Here is an 18,254-nt window from a genome sequence, read left to right on the forward strand (position 1 = left end):
GAGAACACATGTACTCATGACGTCAGCACACTTCCGGGTCATTTCCTCGAACGTGATCAAGGAAAAGTAGAGAGGCCGTAGGGTGGATGACTCAGAAAACACCCGAGCTGTCGTCGTCCTCTCACATCGGTGATGACATAGAACTAACAAGATGCACAAACTTTTTGGTGGCAACAAGGCCAAAGGGCCATCGGCGACAAACTTGCAGATCCAGAAGACAAAACAGATCGAGAGTCTCCGTAAAGTCAGGTTTGTTTTTGTCATCCAGTGACCAGTCTTGAGTCTTGACTATCCTTTCTTTACGGTCCCTCTCTTTAGACCTGTATGACAGATAGTAATTTTATTTGGTTTCAGGGCTGTGCAGTCGTCGCAGCGTCGCATAGTTTTGCCACAGACTGAGAGCAAGTCGACTTTATGACAGAACAGTTAGCAAGAAACTATGAAGCTTCTTTTTAAGACTGATAGTGATACTGATACGTGATTGATAAGTGATAGCTTTCAGTTTCAGCTTCAAGGCTTCGGTAGTGTTGGATTACTTATTTTGAGTTGATCAGTGGTTGACCATTCCAATCGTGATGCACACACACAAAGAAAGTCAAAAGGTGGCATTGCACGGAGTTCAAAAAGAAGTCTGTTACGATTTGGCAATCCAGGTCGTATTTTGATGACATCCGAAACAGAGAGACTGCTAGTGTTAATGTTCCAAAATCAAGAATCAAAACCATCAATTCTAAATTTAAGGTTAATTGGAACATTTAATTCAGGACAAACTGAAACGTTCACAAGAACTTCGACCTATTGGCCTTTATCAGTTTATGATAAAGTGTACAAACATGACTGTTGTCTAGCCATTTTAGCATTTTTTACCTTATTTTGGTGATTGCTAGCAACAAGGTTGCTCTTCGTTTTAAAATATCACCATGTAAAATTGTCAAATGAGCTTTCATGTACTTAAAATGCATTTGTTTTTATTCATAACATTTACTGCTTTAGAGCCTGCGTCAGAGACATGCATAGATAACTGAGTAAGTGTAGACTGCCTGTTGACAAATGTTAAACTAATCTGGTTTTTATTGCATTCATTTTTACTCTTTTTTGGTATCAGAAGAACAAAATAGTTTGACCAGTTCGATCACTGTTATAAATCATGTGCATGTTATTGGAGTGGCATTACATCGAGGTTACAACACGAGTGTTTTTTTATATGGCTTGTATTTCAGTCAAGACCCAGCGGATGAATATCAAGGGACTCACGAGCCTCTGGCGAGTGAGTCCCTTTGATATTCCCGCTGGGTCTTGACTGAAATACAAGCCATATAAAAAATCACGAGTGTTGTAACCTGTATATTCCATGAAGATCTAAAAGACAAAGTGTGACGGAAACATCAAGATGAGGCACCTCTGCACATACCTTATTCTAAAGGCACGTCTGTTGATCTATGTCAAGTCGGTGCATAATGGTGGCTTGGTTGTCCCCGTCAGTTGAAAGCCTCTTACACGGATTTGACTGAATACCTAGTGGTTACAATACCTAGTGGTTACACACGCATCTCCTGAGATCTTGGACACCTTCATCGTCTATAGGGCCTACTGCACGGCAGAAGAGCTAGAAATACTCGCAAAATGCATTAAACAGCTTGTTCAGAGAACAATCGTAGTCGATGATGTACTGATAAGGGCGTGTGTACCGGGCACGCTGTAACTTCACATGAGCATAGCCTGAACATAACAGTGCTGGTCGGACGGACTGGGTTTTTAACGATTGCTAGTTTGACTTCTGTTTTAGTTGAGAGCACGAGCGCACACACTCAAACACATACGGCTTGTCATGTTGATCACAAGAGAGAAATAGAACAGCGAATAGAAGGAAACATAACAGATTACGTCCCCTTAATATGACGCGATGGACGACAGACGTCATGAAATCTATGACGCTACAATAATAGTCTCGACAAGTCGAGACTAAAACTCAGCTATAACATTGAACGACTCTCGCGCAAGTTCTCAAAAGCGTGGTTACCCCTTGCACATCCGGTCTATAGGTACATGTGCATTTTGGAATGTCAAGGACGACAGAAAGTAGAGCCAGCTATGATGTATTCCGTGCATCCTTATTTATCCTCTTTTTTATATTTAGTCAAGTTTTGACTAAATATTTTAACATCGAGGGGGAATCGAAACGAGGGTCGTGGTGTATGTGCGTGCGTGTGTGTGCGTGCGTGTGTGTGTGTGTGTGTGTAGAGCGATTCAGACTAAACTACTGGACCGATCTTTATGAAATTTGACATGAGAGTTCCTGGGTATGAAATCCCCGAACGTTTTTTTCATTTTTTTGATAAATGTCTTTGATGACGTCATATCCGGCTTTTCGTGAAAGTTGAGGCGGCACTGTCACGCCCTCATTTTTCAACCAAATTGGTTCAAATTTTGGTCAAGTAATCTTCGACGAAGCCCGGGGTTCGGTATTGCATTTCAGCGTGGTGGCTTAAAAATTAATTAATGACTTTGGTCATTAAAAATCTGAAAATTGTAAAAAAAGATAAAAATGTATAAAACGATCCAAATTTACGTTTATCTTATTCTCCATCATTTGCTGATTCCAAAAACATATAAATATGTTATATTCGGATTAAAAACAAGCTCTGAAAATTAAATATATAAAAATTATTATCAAAATTTTTTTTTCGAAATCAATTTAAAAACACTTTCATCTTATTCCTTGTCGGTTCCTGATTCCAAAAATATATAGATATGATATGTTTGGATTAAAAACACGCTCAGAAAGTTAAAACGAAGAGAGGTACAGAAAAGCGTGCTACCCTTCTCAGCGCAACGAATACCCCGCTCTTCTTGTCAATTCCACGGGCACTGCCTTTGCCACGGGCGGTGGAGTGACGATGCTACGAGTATACGGTCTTGCTGCGTTCAGTTTCATTCTGTGAGTTCGACAGCTACTTGACTAAATATTGTATTTTCGCCTTACGCGACTTGTTTATTTGTTATAAGAGTGCAATAGTTACATCATAGATGAAACAAGAGAACAATGGAAATAAAAGAAATATACCTAGAGTACATTCTAGACAAAGAAGGGAGGTCATGGGATATATATGTAAACATGGATGGGAGATAACTAAACTGAATCTGAAGTTATGAAGCCCCACACCATCCATCATACTCCATATTTTGAATATATATTGAAGTTGGCGGAATGTATAATGTGATATTGTATGATGTACTGTAAATGGTGATGACTGTTTACTTTCTATCCAGTGCCATCGAGATTCTACGAGATGTTGAGTACAGAGTGGTTACACGGGTTGGATCCACCAACATTACTCTTGTTATGTAAGTGTCTTCTTAGTTTCTTAGTCTTTATTACGATGTTATAGCATTAGGCAACAAAACACAAAAAAGTCTCTTTACGGTAACATAGGCCCAAAAAATAGGGTCGGTGGGTCGGGATTTTTATTTTTTTAATTTTTTTTAAACATATTTTTAAGTTATATTGCCAAAAAACAAAGACTTTTTTATTTAATTTTTTTTTTAAACATATTTTTCTTTTTCTTTTTTTCCCAAATGCCAAAAAAAAGTCTAGGGTCGCGCGAAAAAATAGGGTCGGTCGGGATACCGTATTTTTTGTGTGTGTGGCCTTAGCAGGAACACCATCATCATCCCATCAAGGTTTTGGGTGTAAAAGACACAGCCCTTCCTGTGCAAACAATTCAGCTTACCCTCTCAGATCTGCCCAGGTTTTTAATTAAACAAAGTATAAGATCATCCCTCCACTTGGAAACATACACAAAATCAACAGTCTGAGTGCTCTCCGTGCAGAGTGGGAAATTTGTGACGGGTTTGTTTGTTTGTTTGTTTGTTTGTTTGTTTGCTTAACGCCCAGCCGACCACGAAGGGCCATATCAGGGCGGTGCTGCTTTGACATATAACGTGCGCCACACACAAGACAGAAGTCGCAGCACAGGCTTCATGTCTCACCCAGTCACATTATTCTGACACCGGACCAACCAGTCCTAGCACTAACCCCATAATGCCAGACGCCAGGCGGAGCAGCCACTAGATTGCCAATTTTAAAGTCTTAGGTATGACTCGGCCGGGGTTCGAACCCACGACCTCCCGATCTCGGGGCGGACGCCTTACCACTAGGCCAACCGTGCCGGTTTGTGACGGGTTAATTTCTTCACTGACATTTAGTGACTTTTTATTCAATTGATTCATTCCAAAAAAATCTTACTCTGCACAGGATGTTGATTTTTAGTATGCGTCCAAGTACAGTGATGTTCATATACCATGTAACAGCCTGGGGAGATCAATCAATCAATCAATATGAGGCTTATATCGCGCGTATTCCGTGGGTACAGTTCTAGGCGCTCTGCAATGATGCCGTGTGAGATGGAATTTTATATAAGGCCAGTAGATTGCAGCCATCTCGGCGCATATTTACCTTTCACGGCCTATTATTCCAAGCCACACGGGTATAGGTAGACAATTATTAACTGTGCCTAAGCAATTTTGCCAGGAAAGACCCTTTTGTCAATCATGGGATCTTTAACGTGCACACCCAATGTAGTGTACACGGGGGGGAGTTCGGACACCGATGAGAGTCTGCACACAAAGTTGACTCTGTGAAATAAATTTCTGCCGAACCTGGGATCGAACTCACGCTGACAGCGGCCAACTGAATACAAATCCAGCGCACTACCAACTGAGCTATATCCCCGCCCCAGATCTGAGATGGTGAGACGTTCTTTTCACAGGAAGGACTGTGCCTTTAAGATGAACGTAAGAATATATTGATTTTTTGCACTTTGAGGCAACTAGAACTATTCGCTGACCATAGTGCCTGGTGAAATTATACAAATATTCATACAATTGTTATATTTTAAAACAGGTTCAGGAGAAAAAGTCCCTGTGAGGAGAAACATTTTTGTTCATCAGTTTAACACACTCCACTTCTAAGATAGTACTTAGCTAAAAAAAAAAAAAACTAAAAAAAACATTGGTGTTCAGCTTAGTCAGCTAACTTAGTCAGTGCAGAAATCTGAGGACGATAAGATGAAAACAGTGTGACAGGTTTGTGACCAGACGGGACAATTTAATGGGAGAAACTGACTCTTTGGGCACAGCCAGTATTTCACTGAGGCAACAGATATCACAGTGACAAGCAATGTTAAAGCAGTGTGTGGACATGTCCTGCTGTAGCAGTGCAAAGTGACTGCAGAGCTTACACATTACAATGGCAATGTGAAATGTGACACCGCTATCACAGTGACAAGCAATGTTAAAGCAGTGTGTGGACATGTCCTGCTGTAGCAGTGCAAAGTGACTGCAGAGCTTACACATTACAATGGCAATGTGAAATGTAGCACTAGCGGTGTCTAGGCACTGCAGAGACTATTCATTTTAAGGGCGGTGTGAAAGTGATGTGCTGAAAGGTGGCAGAGCCCAGTGAATGATTGCAGTGGGTGTGTGCTGCTGCAGAAACCTGTATAAATAACAAAACCTACAAGATAGTGTACTGTGTACACAGCAGCACTGTGAAGGCCTGCTGTTTGTACTGTTCCAGCAAACCCCCTGCGGTCCCTGTGCAGTATGTTTGCACAGTAAACACCACTGATAGTGACAGGCCGTGCTCCGTGAGAGAGTCATGATGACAATGCTCACTTTGCATTGCTACAAAACCATGACCTTGATAAGGAATGGATGGCTTCGAGTTACAGTGGAACCCCCCTTTTAAGACCTTCACAAATCTAAGAAAATCAGGTCTTAAAAAGGAGGGAGTCTTAAAAATTGTAATTTTACAGAGGTTATGAAAAGAAAGTCTGAGAAAACAAGGTCTAAAAAAGGAGGGGGTCTTAAAAGGGGGGTTCCACTGTATTTGATTATTAATTTACAGTGATTGAAAGCTGATGGTGGCTAAAACTGATCACAGCTCGATAAGATCTGTACAGTGGAGTCTCTATATAAACCTGCCCTCCAGCCCCTCCCCCATTTAACTTTGAACACTTCCCAGTTCCTTTTCAAGACTCTGCTTTCCTAGATTTTCTGTTCATAATTTCTTTAAAGTTACCTCCATTTTAACTTTAAGCCCATCCTTCTCCTGTTAGTAGTTTTACCGCCTGATTTTCTCACATTTGTGGTGGTCTTCTTCTTCTTCTTCTTCTGCGTTCATGGGCTTGAAACTCCCACGTACACTCGTGTTTTTTGCACCAGTGTAATTCTACGTGTATGACCGTTTTTTACCCCGCCATTTAGGCAGCCATACGCCGTTTTTGAAGGAAGCATGCTGAGTATTTTCGTGTTTCTATAACCCACCGAACTCTGACATGGATTACAGGATCTTTTTCGTGCGCACTTGGTCTTGTGCTTGCGTGTACACACGGGGGTGTTCGGACACCGAGGAGAGTCTGCACACAAAGTTGACTTTGAGAAATAAATCTCTCGCCGAACGTGGGGACGAACTCACGCTGACAGCGGCCAACTGGATACAAATCCAGCGCGCTACCGACTGAGCTACATCCCCGCCCGCGGTGGTCTTAAAATGAGGGTTTTACTGTAGTAAGGAAACCTTGTCATTTCCAGACATGCTGTCATTGTGATTCTTGCCTCTTTTACTGACTCCCCTACTTTACACCACAGTAGAAACCCCCCCCCCCCCTCCCCCCTTTAAGACTTCCCCCTTTTTAAGACCTTGATTCTTTACGATTTTCTGTTCATAGCCTCTGTAAATTTACCCCTATTTTAAGATTCCCTTCTTTTTAAGACCTGATTTTCTCACATTTTTTGAGGTCTTAAATTAAGTTAAAAGGGTGGTTTCACTGTACAGTGGTTTGGCTATGATATGAAGTTAAAAGGGTGGTTTCACTGTACAGTGGTTTGGCTATGATATGAAGTTAAAAGGGTGGTTTTACTGTACAGTGGTTTGGCTATGATATGAAGTAGATGTGAGCAGCGTTTATGTGATGATTGACATGGTGTTGCAGAGCGCTGACAGCTCAGTTTCCACAAGAACGGCCCATCATCACCGTGTCACCGGCCGTCACACACCCATGGGTCGATCCGGCCCCACAGATGCGGGTCACTGGCTGTCCAAGTATTAACAATGTGAGTTGCAATTATGTTCTCCATTGTCAAACTGCTTGCTGATTGCATAGATCAATGTAGGAAATCAGTTTTGAAGATTTGTGCGTGTTAATTACTGTGCATTAGTATATAATGCATGCATATTATGTGCCATTATCGTCAAATATATATAATTCTGTGTCCACGTGTGAGTGTTGTTATCTTAGTATGTATGAGTGCTAGCACTGTATATAAGGTCTGTATTACAGGGTGGGGGGTGGGGTTAGTTTATCAATCAATCAATATGAGGCTTATATCGCGCGTATTCCGTGGGTACAGTTCTACGCGCAGGGATTTATTTTTTTATTTTTATTTTTATGCAATTTATATCGCGCACATATTCAAGGCGCAGGGATTTATTTATGCCGTGTGAGATGGAATTTTTTTACACAATACGTCACGCATTCACATCGGCCAGCAGATCGCAGCCATTTCGGCGCATATCCTACTTTTCACGGCCTATTATTCCAAGTCACACGGGTATTTTGGTGGACATTTTTATCTATGCCTATACAATTTTGCCAGGAAAGACCCTTTTGTCAATCGTGGGATCTTTAACGTGCACACCCCAATGTAGTGTACACGAAGGGACCTCGGTTTTTCGTCTCATCCGAAAGACTATTTTAGTTTAAACTTTAAGCCGGGGTTTCACTCATTCCAGAATTGTGCATAAATATTACACTTTTTCAACTGCTCTGATATTATTTTTTTTTTTTTATCATTTTTTTGTGCTGTATCTGGTTGATTGTGCAATACATATTTGATAACTACCGTAAAGGGTATCACATTCTGTCTGAAGTTCTTTGGCTCTGGTGCAATTTTTTTTATCAAGTTGTATAATATTATTAATGTCAGTATGAATAGGACCACCTGTGTTACTGTGTATGAATAGGACCTAACAGTGTAGTGGTGTTCTGTACAACAGTGTGTATAAAGCAGAGCCGTCACACATACATAGTATTAGCACACACATAGATCCTTGGCATCTCATATGACCCGTTTAAACAAGGTACCACTCAGTAGTGCAGTGAGTGTGTGCATGTCAATTAGTGAGGGACAACCATTTCATACCGATGATGATTGTTGAATGTGACCTTGTTATGAAGCATGCTGCATGTGCCGTTTATGTGTGCAGTTCTCCATGCACAGTGACCTGGGGCAGGCCGTGCAGAGCATTCTGGACGAGTTCAAGAAAAATCCGCCTGTGCCTCTCATGCCGTTGTCAGTAGTTCTCTGTGTCTGCACACATATTCACACACACACACATATTCACACACACACACATATTCACACACACACACTTGTTCACATGCGCACACATGTTCACACACAAACATACCAACGCACACACACGCAAACAAACACACACAAACAAACACGCAGTTTACATGAACATTCTCAAAAACACTTGTTCTATAATGTAACAGTTTGAATCCAACCATGTTCAACAATATTTATTTAAAAAAATGCTAAAGAATAACTTTGTATACATTGTGAAAAGTTTGGCATTGTGACAGTTTGAATCGCAGCATAATTAACAGTACTTGCTGCAAAGTGCTGAAGGAAGAATAACTTTGCATATATTATGAATAGTTTATCATTGTGACAGGGTGAATCTCTATACATAAAACACTTCTCACTTCAGTGCTGCAGCACCGTCCTATCCACTGGGCCCCCCGCCAGGCTACTCGCCTCCAAGCTACGTTAATCCTGGATCTGAACTCTACCCTTTCGGTTTGAGCAACGCTCCGCCTGTCCCACCACGCCAACAGTCAGCGTCTCTGCCCAACGGTAGTGCTGAGGTATGCTGAATGATTGGGCCAAAAAAAAAAAAGGTCTGTTTACGGTAACATAGGCCAAAAAAATAGGGTCGGTAGGTCAGGATTTTTTTTTCTATTTTTTTTTTTCTATTTTTTTTTTCCCCCAAATGCCAAAAAAAAGTCTAGGGTCGCGTGAAAAAAATAGGGTCGGTCGGGTTACCGTAAACAGACTATTTTTTTTTGTGGCCTTGTGTGTATACCCATGGTTGTCTGTCTGTCTGTTCCTCTGTCTGTCCATGTGTTTGACTGACTGCTGTTAGGATTGGAACCCATTCAGCAACGGAGCTTATGGTTTGGGAGTATTATATTCAAAAGAACAAGAATGGTAGGTTATCTGAACGTTTAATTTATGACAAAACAAAACGTTACATTTACTGTTGTTCGACCCAGCGGTCTGTTACGTGGACAGACAGACAAACATTTATAATACAGATCATGAACACACTGAGTTGATTCTTACTATTTTATTCACAGTCACTCCAAGTTGAGAAATGATGCTTTTCTACATCGATCTTGTTTGTACACATCTTAAAAGTTGTAAAGGTGACCCTCCCTCCCATCCCCTCCCACCCCCTCCCTCCCATCCCCTCCCTCCCAAACCCTCTATTTTATTTTTTCTTTATTGACAATTAACTGTGATACTTAGTCACAGAACTCCAAATTATGTCTGCCATTTTTTCTTTTCTTTGTCTGGTGCCAGCAAGTTGGTTCTTTTAGCACAAAGTAATGACTGAGGGACAATTTATATGCCCTGTAAGCTGTTATGAAGTTACAGTGTATGAATATGTTGTACTAGAGAACAAAGCGCCATGATGCATTATGGTTTTGCAGGGGGCATTAGACAATGGCTTTCCTGACTTCACCATGCCAAACGTCATGAAGTCGTTTCCACAACTGAAAGAGAAAAAGTGAGTATGCATGACAGTGTGTTTTTGTGTGTGTGTGTTTTTAATTTTTTGATTTTAGATTATTTTGTAAATCAGTAAGCTCCTTCAACACTGTTTCTCTGTTTCTAAATCTATCTCTCTCTCTTTCTCTCTCTCCCTCTCTCTCTCCCTCTCTCTCTCTCTCTCTCTCTCTCTCTCTCCCTCCCTCCCTCCCTCCCTACCACTCTCTCTGATGATGGTGATGTTGTTGTTGCAGGCTAATGGAGCTACAGGAGCTGATAGAGAACGAGGACCAGCTGTTAGAGATGGTGCAGGGTTTGCCAGAACTCAAGTCCTTCGCTGAGAAACGAGAAGCACTCTCTGAGAAATGTGTCTTTCTTGCCCGTGAGTTACTTGTGCTAGTGTGTGTGTGTGTGTTTGTGTTTTACTTTTAATAAATGGCATGTTAGAATATTTTGTTTTCAATATTTTGTTATTTGATGGAAAATGTTCTCAGATGTGTTTTATAGAATGGATTGGTTGTTGTTTTGCAGGCAGCAACTTAGCACAAAAACCAAAAATCAAAGATATGAAGGAGGAAATAGCAGAAAAGGTGAGTCATACTCATTTTTTGTTTTTTTGTTTTTTTGCACTGTGTATGCTGTAGCTGTCAGTTTTAATCATTTGATAAAACAACAATTCCTTGCCACTTTGTTCATAAGTCAAATGTCTCGGCGTGTGAAATGAATGGCCCAAATGATTGTTCAATTTCTTATCTTGTGACATGAATAAGAATTGCTTATTTTTGTTGTGAAATGATTAAGACCTGCTTTTTGTTGTAAAATGAATTACAGTTGATATCTGTGGAATATTTTCAGGATTGGATAACTAAATTCATTGATACAGGTCAAGTTTGAGGCAGTAAGAAGGAAATCATCAGTTTTTTTAACATTATTTTGTGAAGTTAGAGCTGCAAATATTTTGTTTTTGAATTGATTCATTTTGAATATATTATATAACAAAAGGTGAGTTGTATGAGCATTTGCATTTCTTCTTGGCTGTAAAATAAATGAGTCACTTCCTCGCTGTAAAAAGAATAAGGGTAGCTGCATAGTTGCAATGAGTGTGTTAACATGGACGCTGTTTATGCTGCAGATGGCCCTGTACGATGAGCTGCGGCGAGGGTTTGAGGGGGACTGTGAGAGACACCTGGGGTTGTCCGAGCAGTACCGGCCGTCACACATCCAGACCAACCTCAAGGTGGCCATCCTGCAGGCAGAGGAGGAGTCCGAGCACATCATGGAGGACTTTCTCAACAGTATGTTGCTTCTGTGTGTATGTGTGTGTGTGTGTGGGGGGGGTGCATTTGTGAGAGTGAGTGTGTTTGCTTCTGTGTGTGTGTGGGGGGGGGGGGGTATTTGTGAGAGTGTGTGTGTTGTGGGTGTGTTTGTATGTGTGTGTGTATGTGTATGTTTTCATGCAGAGAAGAATCCCAAGAATATTATGAAGGAATGTTTGTGCCTTTTTCTGTTCGTATTCTCTGTGTGCATGCGTGTGTGTGTGTGTGTTCATGAAAACTTGTGTTAGAGGGTCTGTCTGTCTGTCTGTCTGTCTGTCTGTCTGTCTGTCTGTCTGTCTATGTGCCTACTGATTGTTTGACGTGCACAGGATTTGATATTGTCTGTATTTTTGTTTTGTAACACAGAAAAACTGGACATGGAGGATTTCATTCAACAGTTCCTGGAGAAAAGAAAGGTGAGAACCACACTAGAACTAAACAAAAACGATTTGTGTATGTTGTGCAGACTATATGGGAAAGTTGGTTGTCTCACTCGAAATGTTCTGATTGAAAGCTAGGGTTAACATGCGTGTTACGGTCGTCTGGCATTAAGTCAGTGTGGTGATGTAGCTCTGTGTATTGTGTGTTACGGTCGTCTGGCATTAAGTCAGTGTGGTGATGTAGCTCTGTGTTTTGTGTGTTACAGTTGTGTCACATGCGCAAGGCCAAGGAAGAGAAGCTGTCTCACATCATCATGTCTCAGGGGGACCAGTACTGATCTCCGCCAACCTCAAATCCATTGCCCGAACCGCAGCATCCTGGCCACTGGATCGTGTTTACTGGACTCATCACCTCTTGGGGAAACATCATTTGTACAGGATGCTATATGAAATCAGCAGGATCCATTGAACAAGCTGCTACATTTCTACACAATGCTATATGAGGCTGTGGTGTGTATTGCTGTGTTACCTCCATGGGATTCTACATCAAGTCTGCAGGATGCAGTGTGTTGGAGAGTTATATTTTCTGCAGGATGGTTCATCAATGTAAAGGATTGTGTTCCAGTTGTTACAACAGGTCCTCGGGTTGGTTGCTCTTGTCTGCAGTATGTATCCTGGTAGATGCAGTGACTTGTTTATAGGATACTGCATCAAGTCTACAGGATCTACTGTTCTGTTTTCTACACTGGGTCCACGGGATGCTATCTCCAGTGTTCAAGATGTACTGCTAGTTGCTGCAGCATGACTGCAGGATGCAGTGTAGTACTGTACTCATGAGAGTGTTGTGTGAAGTGTAATCAAGCATAAAAACAAAAGAAACACACACATACGTACATTACAAAGTTAAAACCAAACGCTTCATTCTGGAGATTTGTCTAAAGACTAAACCATAAAGCTGGCCCTATTCGGCCATCGTGGAATGCGTAAGATGTGTGGACTACCAGTTGTTGAGCTCTGTAGCATTGCACTGCATAATCTAGTCATGAAACAGAAATAGCATCAAATGTTTTGCTGTTGAGAAAAGGTATACCGTAAGTAACAACAACAGAGGTCGTTGTTGTGATAGACGTCAGCCTGTGTCATGTAGCATTGCAGGGTTGTATGTCATGTACTGTTGTGTGGAGTGACACTTCTGCTGTGACAAAAGACGTTTTCCGGAAATAACTGTCAGGATTTTCAAGCGACGTGGCAGAGTTAGGCATAATTTTGATAGAAAAAGGTATTATATTGAACACACACTGCATAACATATGTACATCAACGTTAGTTGTTCGCCGCGATGACGAGTCTTAGCTGGTCAGCAGCGTGTTGCCGCTTCGACATGCTTGCCTTGCTGTTTTGGGGCATAACTCTGCCACAACACTTAAAAATCTTGACAGTTATTTCCGAACATCATTGATTTGCTTTGTCAGTGAAGTCTCAAAATGAATATGTATGGGTCCGAATTTTCATAAGGGTAACCTCACAGGACTATATATAATCTAATCATTATCCTTTTTCTTATGTTATGCATGAACCGGACATGAAAGTGGGAAGTACTGTAATTGTGAGTGTATGGTATGCCATGTGAAACGTGACTGTGTGGTGCGGCGTAAAAACTGCCTGTCAAGGGCTGTGCTGTCTGTTGCATTGTTGTGTGGTGTGGTGCAGGAACTGCCTGTGTTGTGTGTGGTATAGTGTGTGAACTGCCTGTGTTGTGTGTGGTATAGTGTGTGAACTGCCTGTGTTGTGTGTGGTATAGTGTGTGAACTGCCTGTGTTGTGTGTGGTATAGTGTGTGAACTGCCTGTGTTGTGTGTGGTATAGTGTGTGAACTGCCTGTGTTGTGTGTGGTATAGTGTGTGAACTGCCTGTGTTGTGTGTGGTATAGTGTGTGAACTGCCTGTGTTGTGTGTGGTATAGTGTATGAACTGCCTGTGTTGTTTGTGGTATAGTGTGTGAACTGCCTGTGTTGTGTGTCGTATTGTGTGTGAACTGCCTGTGTTGTGTCGATTGCCTTGTGGTGTCTTACGTGTCATGTACGGTGCTGTCTATTGCCTTGTGTGGCAAGTGTGTGATGTGGTAGCTCAGTTGGTGGAGTGCTCGATTATTGATCTTTATGTGATTATCACACGGGTTCACAGGTCAGTTTTATGTGCAGACTTAGAGACTGTATCTACGTCCCACCCCCTTGTCAACTCTGTGGCATGAAAAATAGCTTCATTCTGCCCCAAAAATGAGATGTCTGATTACAATACACATACATACACCTGTGTAGCACGACTCTTGTTGCTGCTAGCATACTGTTGGGAAGGAGCAACCCAACATTGTCCAGCAATGGAATACAGTGACCCCCCCTTGTAAGACCCCCCAAGTTAAGACCTTACTTTTCCAGAGGTTCTGTTCGTAGCCTCTGTAAATTTATCTCCATTTTAAGACTCCTCCCATTTTAAGACTCCTCCCATTTTAAGACTCCTCCCATTTTAAGACTCCTCCCATTTTAAGATCTAGTTTTCTCACATTTTTGGGTCTTAAAAGGGGGGTTCCACTGTAATAATGTAATGGAAATGAAATGGTGTATGAACTGCCTGTGAAGCCGTGGTGTGCTGAGCTGTGTGTTGTCTTGTTTGCTGTTTCTTACCACTGCCTTGTCCTGTTGACATGCCTGTGTTTCCTGGGCTTGCCTTTCTTGTTCATGTTTTCTGGAGTTTTCTTTCTTGATGACCAAGCTGTGTGAGTTGTGGTCTAGTTACTGTCATCACAAGTTACAGTTCAGTGCTTACTGCTTGTTACTAATCCAGAGCAGTTTCTGTTCTTCAAAGTGACAACAAAATTAAACGAGAAAAGAAAAGCCATGTTATCAAAATTTGTAAGGAGTAAGATTTATCTCGAGTTCTTCAACAATCAAGAGATGATGATGCAGGCACACGTTGATTATTGTATAATTTGTCCACTGTACTCAACATTCCACAATTTACATCTTTACTGATTCCTACAGGCCAAGAAAGATGTCCTGCTTGTAGTTGTGAGTGCCAGTAATGATGCATTTTTGTTTACATAAAGTATTTCTAGTTGGTGAAGGGTGTTGGGATATGCGCACCTACAGCACATGAAGAGATAACTATAGAGTTCATTTTGGTCGTAAGAGGGACGGGCGTGGTGGTAAGACATCGGCCTCCTAATCGGGAGGTTGTGAGTTCGAATCCCGGTCGCTTCCGCCTGGTGGGTTAAGAGTGGAGATTTTTCCGATCTCCCAGGTCAACTTATGTGCAGACCTGCTAGTGACTTAACCCCCTTCGTGTGTACACGCAAGCACACGACCAAGTGCGCACAGAAAAGATGCTGTAACCCATGTCAGAGTTCGGTAGGTTATAGAAACACGAATATACCCAGCATGCCTCCCCCGAAATCGGCGTATGCTGCCTGAATGGCGGGGTAAAAAACGGTCATACACGTAAAAATCCACTCGTGCTAAAAACATGGGTGAACGTGGGAGTCTAAGCCCATGAACGAAGAAGAAGAAGAAGGTCGTAAGAGGAAGGGGTGGGTTGTACATAAGGCTGTCGTTGTTGGTTTTTAATGAGCTATGTAACATTTAAAACCAGCTCTAAATTTACGTTCAGTGTGAGCGTTAGATTTGTTACACACTGGTCAGTGGTACATGTGTATATATATGTGCCCAATGTTTCCTAGCATCAGTTACCTGACAAGATGGGTTTTGCTTTTCGTTTTGCTTTGTTTGAACGTGGGTTTTTTGTGAAAAGCAAGTCAAGCATGCTTTTTCATGGATTGTTATTTCTCTTTTTAATTTGTAGTCTAGTCAAAGAGTGTGAAACTGTGCCACGATGGTCTGCCCTCCATTTTATTTTTTCTGTTCTGCGGTTACTTCAGTGATTTACCCTGTTATTTATGATCTGTGTGTTGTCTTTGTACACCACAAAGTAAGAGTTGTGAATCTTTGAGATGGTCTTTCATGTTTGAGTGTACAATGCAGGTTGTTAATGAGGATCTGGGCATTTAGTCAAATAATTTATTCAATAGCAGTGAGAATCTGAACAGTATTCGTTCAAAACAGCGCAAGATACCACAGACTCGATGACAAGAGCAACACAAAAATAAAAACAAAATCAACCTTCATTTGTTTATATTGTGAGTGGTGCATATATGTGTAGATGTTAAGTTTACGTGTGAAATACATATATATATATATATGTGGTGCAGAACCAGATGTGGCTTTTTTATTTTTTTATCTTGATACGCTGTTTTTTGCTGCTTGTTAAATGTTAAAGTTATCTCCAAGCGAGCTTTTTCTTTATTGATTTCTTCTTAATGTTCACGTGGAGTTCGTTTTAAGAAAGTCTTGTCTTGAAGAGCAGTATGAAGATTGCATGTTATGTGTAGTGGCTGTTGCAAGTTTGACAATTTTCCGTCTGCCTTTAACTTCAGCTTATTGGTTAGATAGTAGGCTTTTATGGCGACAATCACGCAAGATCTGCACAGATCTTGTGTCACTTTTTCTGAAAGCTAGTGAAAGTGCACTGTTGACTTGGTGAAATCATGGTAGAAGGCACTCAGTTTATGCCAGATTGGTTGTTGTATGCATATGGAATGTAATGGGGTTTACATTTTTGTGTGACATGCAGACGGCTATCTCATTGGCTATTACACTTTTAGTCAGGAACAGTTCAGTATTCTTTTATCTGTATCGTTTTCTTCTGTATCAGTATGTCTTACGTTCTGTACACACAGAGTGGACGTGAAAATTACTGTGAGTTTTATGAATGGTGTTGTGATGACCTGATCTGTGTGGCAGACTTATACTTACCTGTCTGTAGTACAGTTACCGACATGCACAGGTGCCAATTAAAGATCTTGAAATGAAGCATAACAGATGACTTTTGTTTTGCATGTGTGTTTTTTTTTTACAGAAGAGAGACCACTGTCCTGGTCTTTCTGATACTGTAGCTAGTGTTACTAGTACAGTGGAACCCCTTTCAAGGCCCCCCAATTCACCTGTGTAAATTTATCCCCATTTTAAGACCTGAATTTGTGATTTCTGGTGGTACCCCAGCTATGTTGAGCAAGTGTTTTTTTTTAGCTGAGACCAGCTGTGCTGCAGCAAGTCACTCAGAATTGTTGTAACTGTGTAGTAACTGTGTATCAACACGCTGAAATGCAGGCGTTAGATGGACGTTACAGGAAGCGACTGAAGCTAACAGTCTGAGCGGATATATTCGTACCTGGTCAGATAGAGCCATATGAGAGTGGGTACGGATATATTCGTACCTGGGAGACAATGAGTTGAAGGAGAGGTTCCACTGACACTGTACTGGCACAATAGTTTCATCGTTCAACCGATACTGAAGCACAAACTAGACAGAACACCAGACCAAAGTGTTGTTTTCATGTTGGTATATTTTGCTATTCAGCACACCAAACAGTAACAGCCACAAATCATGATGCATAGTGAGCAAACCAGTCCAACACTCAAAGAATAAATTATGTGACCAACACCAGGTGTCAGCACTGTCTGTAATATTAATAAGTAATGCATTTGTAAATAAAACATACATACTGCATTGTAAATAAGCCAACCACATATACTGCTTTATCAAAAGAATAAATCACACAAACTTTTTTCAGCAGGTTCCACCACAACACAGTACATAAGGAAAACAAATCCCGTCCACCAAAAAGCATCTCACAGCAAATTCTGCTTGTAGATTTCTATTTCTAAAAAAAAGAAAGAAAAAAAAGTCTGAATACAAGAAAATGATACAACTGGGACTCGTTAGTCTCCATCACAGTATCCTGTGTTGCTACCAACACATTACACTGTGAGTGGATACCAACACGTTGAACAAGTGCTGTAGATTCACAATTTACATTACAATATGCTTACACCCTTTGACCAAAGACAAACAACATGTAAAATCAACTGATTTGGTAGCAGCCTGTAGCCTGAAATTCACCGTGAGACTAGCTATGGCATAGTAAATGAGCATAATGAGCTACCACTTACACATTTCTTGCAGCAGTAGAACACCACAAAATACACTGAAAAAAATACACACTAAATGTTAAATGCTTGTTTTCATTACCCTTCACTGCTAAGACACAGCTATTGACCTATTGTGAGCAAAGTCGTGTTTGCTGCCTCATATCCCTCTCTATCTGGGTTATTCTCCAGATCTGTGTACCAGGGGAAACCATGTTACGAAGTTGACATTTCTTTACTTACCAGACATGTTAACCATACAAGTTGACTTCAATAATAAATACTGGTTCCATATTTATCCTTGGCCTGCAGAAAAATAATTAGAAATACTTGCACATTTTGTTTGTCTACGTTCAGTTAATTAAAATGGTTTCAAAGTATGTCAACTTTGTAACATAGAAACCAAAAGTTGTGACATGGATTTGAACACTAACAATTGAAACAAAAGAAGATATACTATGTTTTTGTTGTTGCATGTCTGTATCATCTAACTTAAAAAAGAAAAGAGAATACATTCTAGTTGCCATTTAATATACGTTATAATCATTAAGGACTGAAAATGCATGTCACAAAATGGTGCCCAGCTCTGGTGAACAACCCATCCACCAATTGTTCCTCTTTCCTTCTTGTTGGCACACAGGCATGTCTTTCTTTCTTTATTTGGTGTTTAACGTCGTTTT

General features: G+C 40.9%; 1 protein-coding gene across 1 annotated transcript; it reads left to right on the forward strand.

Annotated features, from left to right (window-relative positions):
* Window positions 1-46: 46 nt before the first annotated feature.
* On the forward strand, window positions 47-16,464 carry LOC138969388 (vacuolar protein sorting-associated protein 37A-like). The gene is made up of 11 exons (XM_070342176.1): window positions 47-249; window positions 3,271-3,345; window positions 6,996-7,116; window positions 8,270-8,355; window positions 8,780-8,936; window positions 9,786-9,862; window positions 10,098-10,225; window positions 10,375-10,433; window positions 10,976-11,138; window positions 11,526-11,575; window positions 11,806-16,464. Exons 1-11 carry the CDS (start codon window positions 152-154, stop codon window positions 11,875-11,877), a joined length of 1,086 nt encoding a protein of 361 aa, XP_070198277.1. The 5' UTR covers window positions 47-151; the 3' UTR covers window positions 11,878-16,464.
* The last annotated feature ends 1,790 nt before the right edge of the window (window positions 16,465-18,254 follow it).

This window comes from Littorina saxatilis, linkage group LG6 (genome assembly GCF_037325665.1).
Source record: "Littorina saxatilis isolate snail1 linkage group LG6, US_GU_Lsax_2.0, whole genome shotgun sequence".
NCBI lineage: Eukaryota > Metazoa > Mollusca > Gastropoda > Littorinimorpha > Littorinidae > Littorina > Littorina saxatilis.

What these genes read in the sequence shown, in the direction of transcription:
- LOC138969388 (XM_070342176.1), top strand. Translation starts at nt 152, where the DNA reads ATGCACAAACTTTTTGGTGGCAACAAGGCCAAAGGGCCATCGGCGACA. An exon ending in CCTGTGCCTCTCATGCCGTT is followed by an intron (nt 8,356 to 8,779) that starts GTCAGTAGTTCT and finishes TTCTCACTTCAG; the next exon opens with TGCTGCAGCACCGTCCTATC. An exon ending in GAAATGTGTCTTTCTTGCCC is followed by an intron (nt 10,226 to 10,374) that starts GTGAGTTACTTG and finishes GTTGTTTTGCAG; the next exon opens with GCAGCAACTTAGCACAAAAA.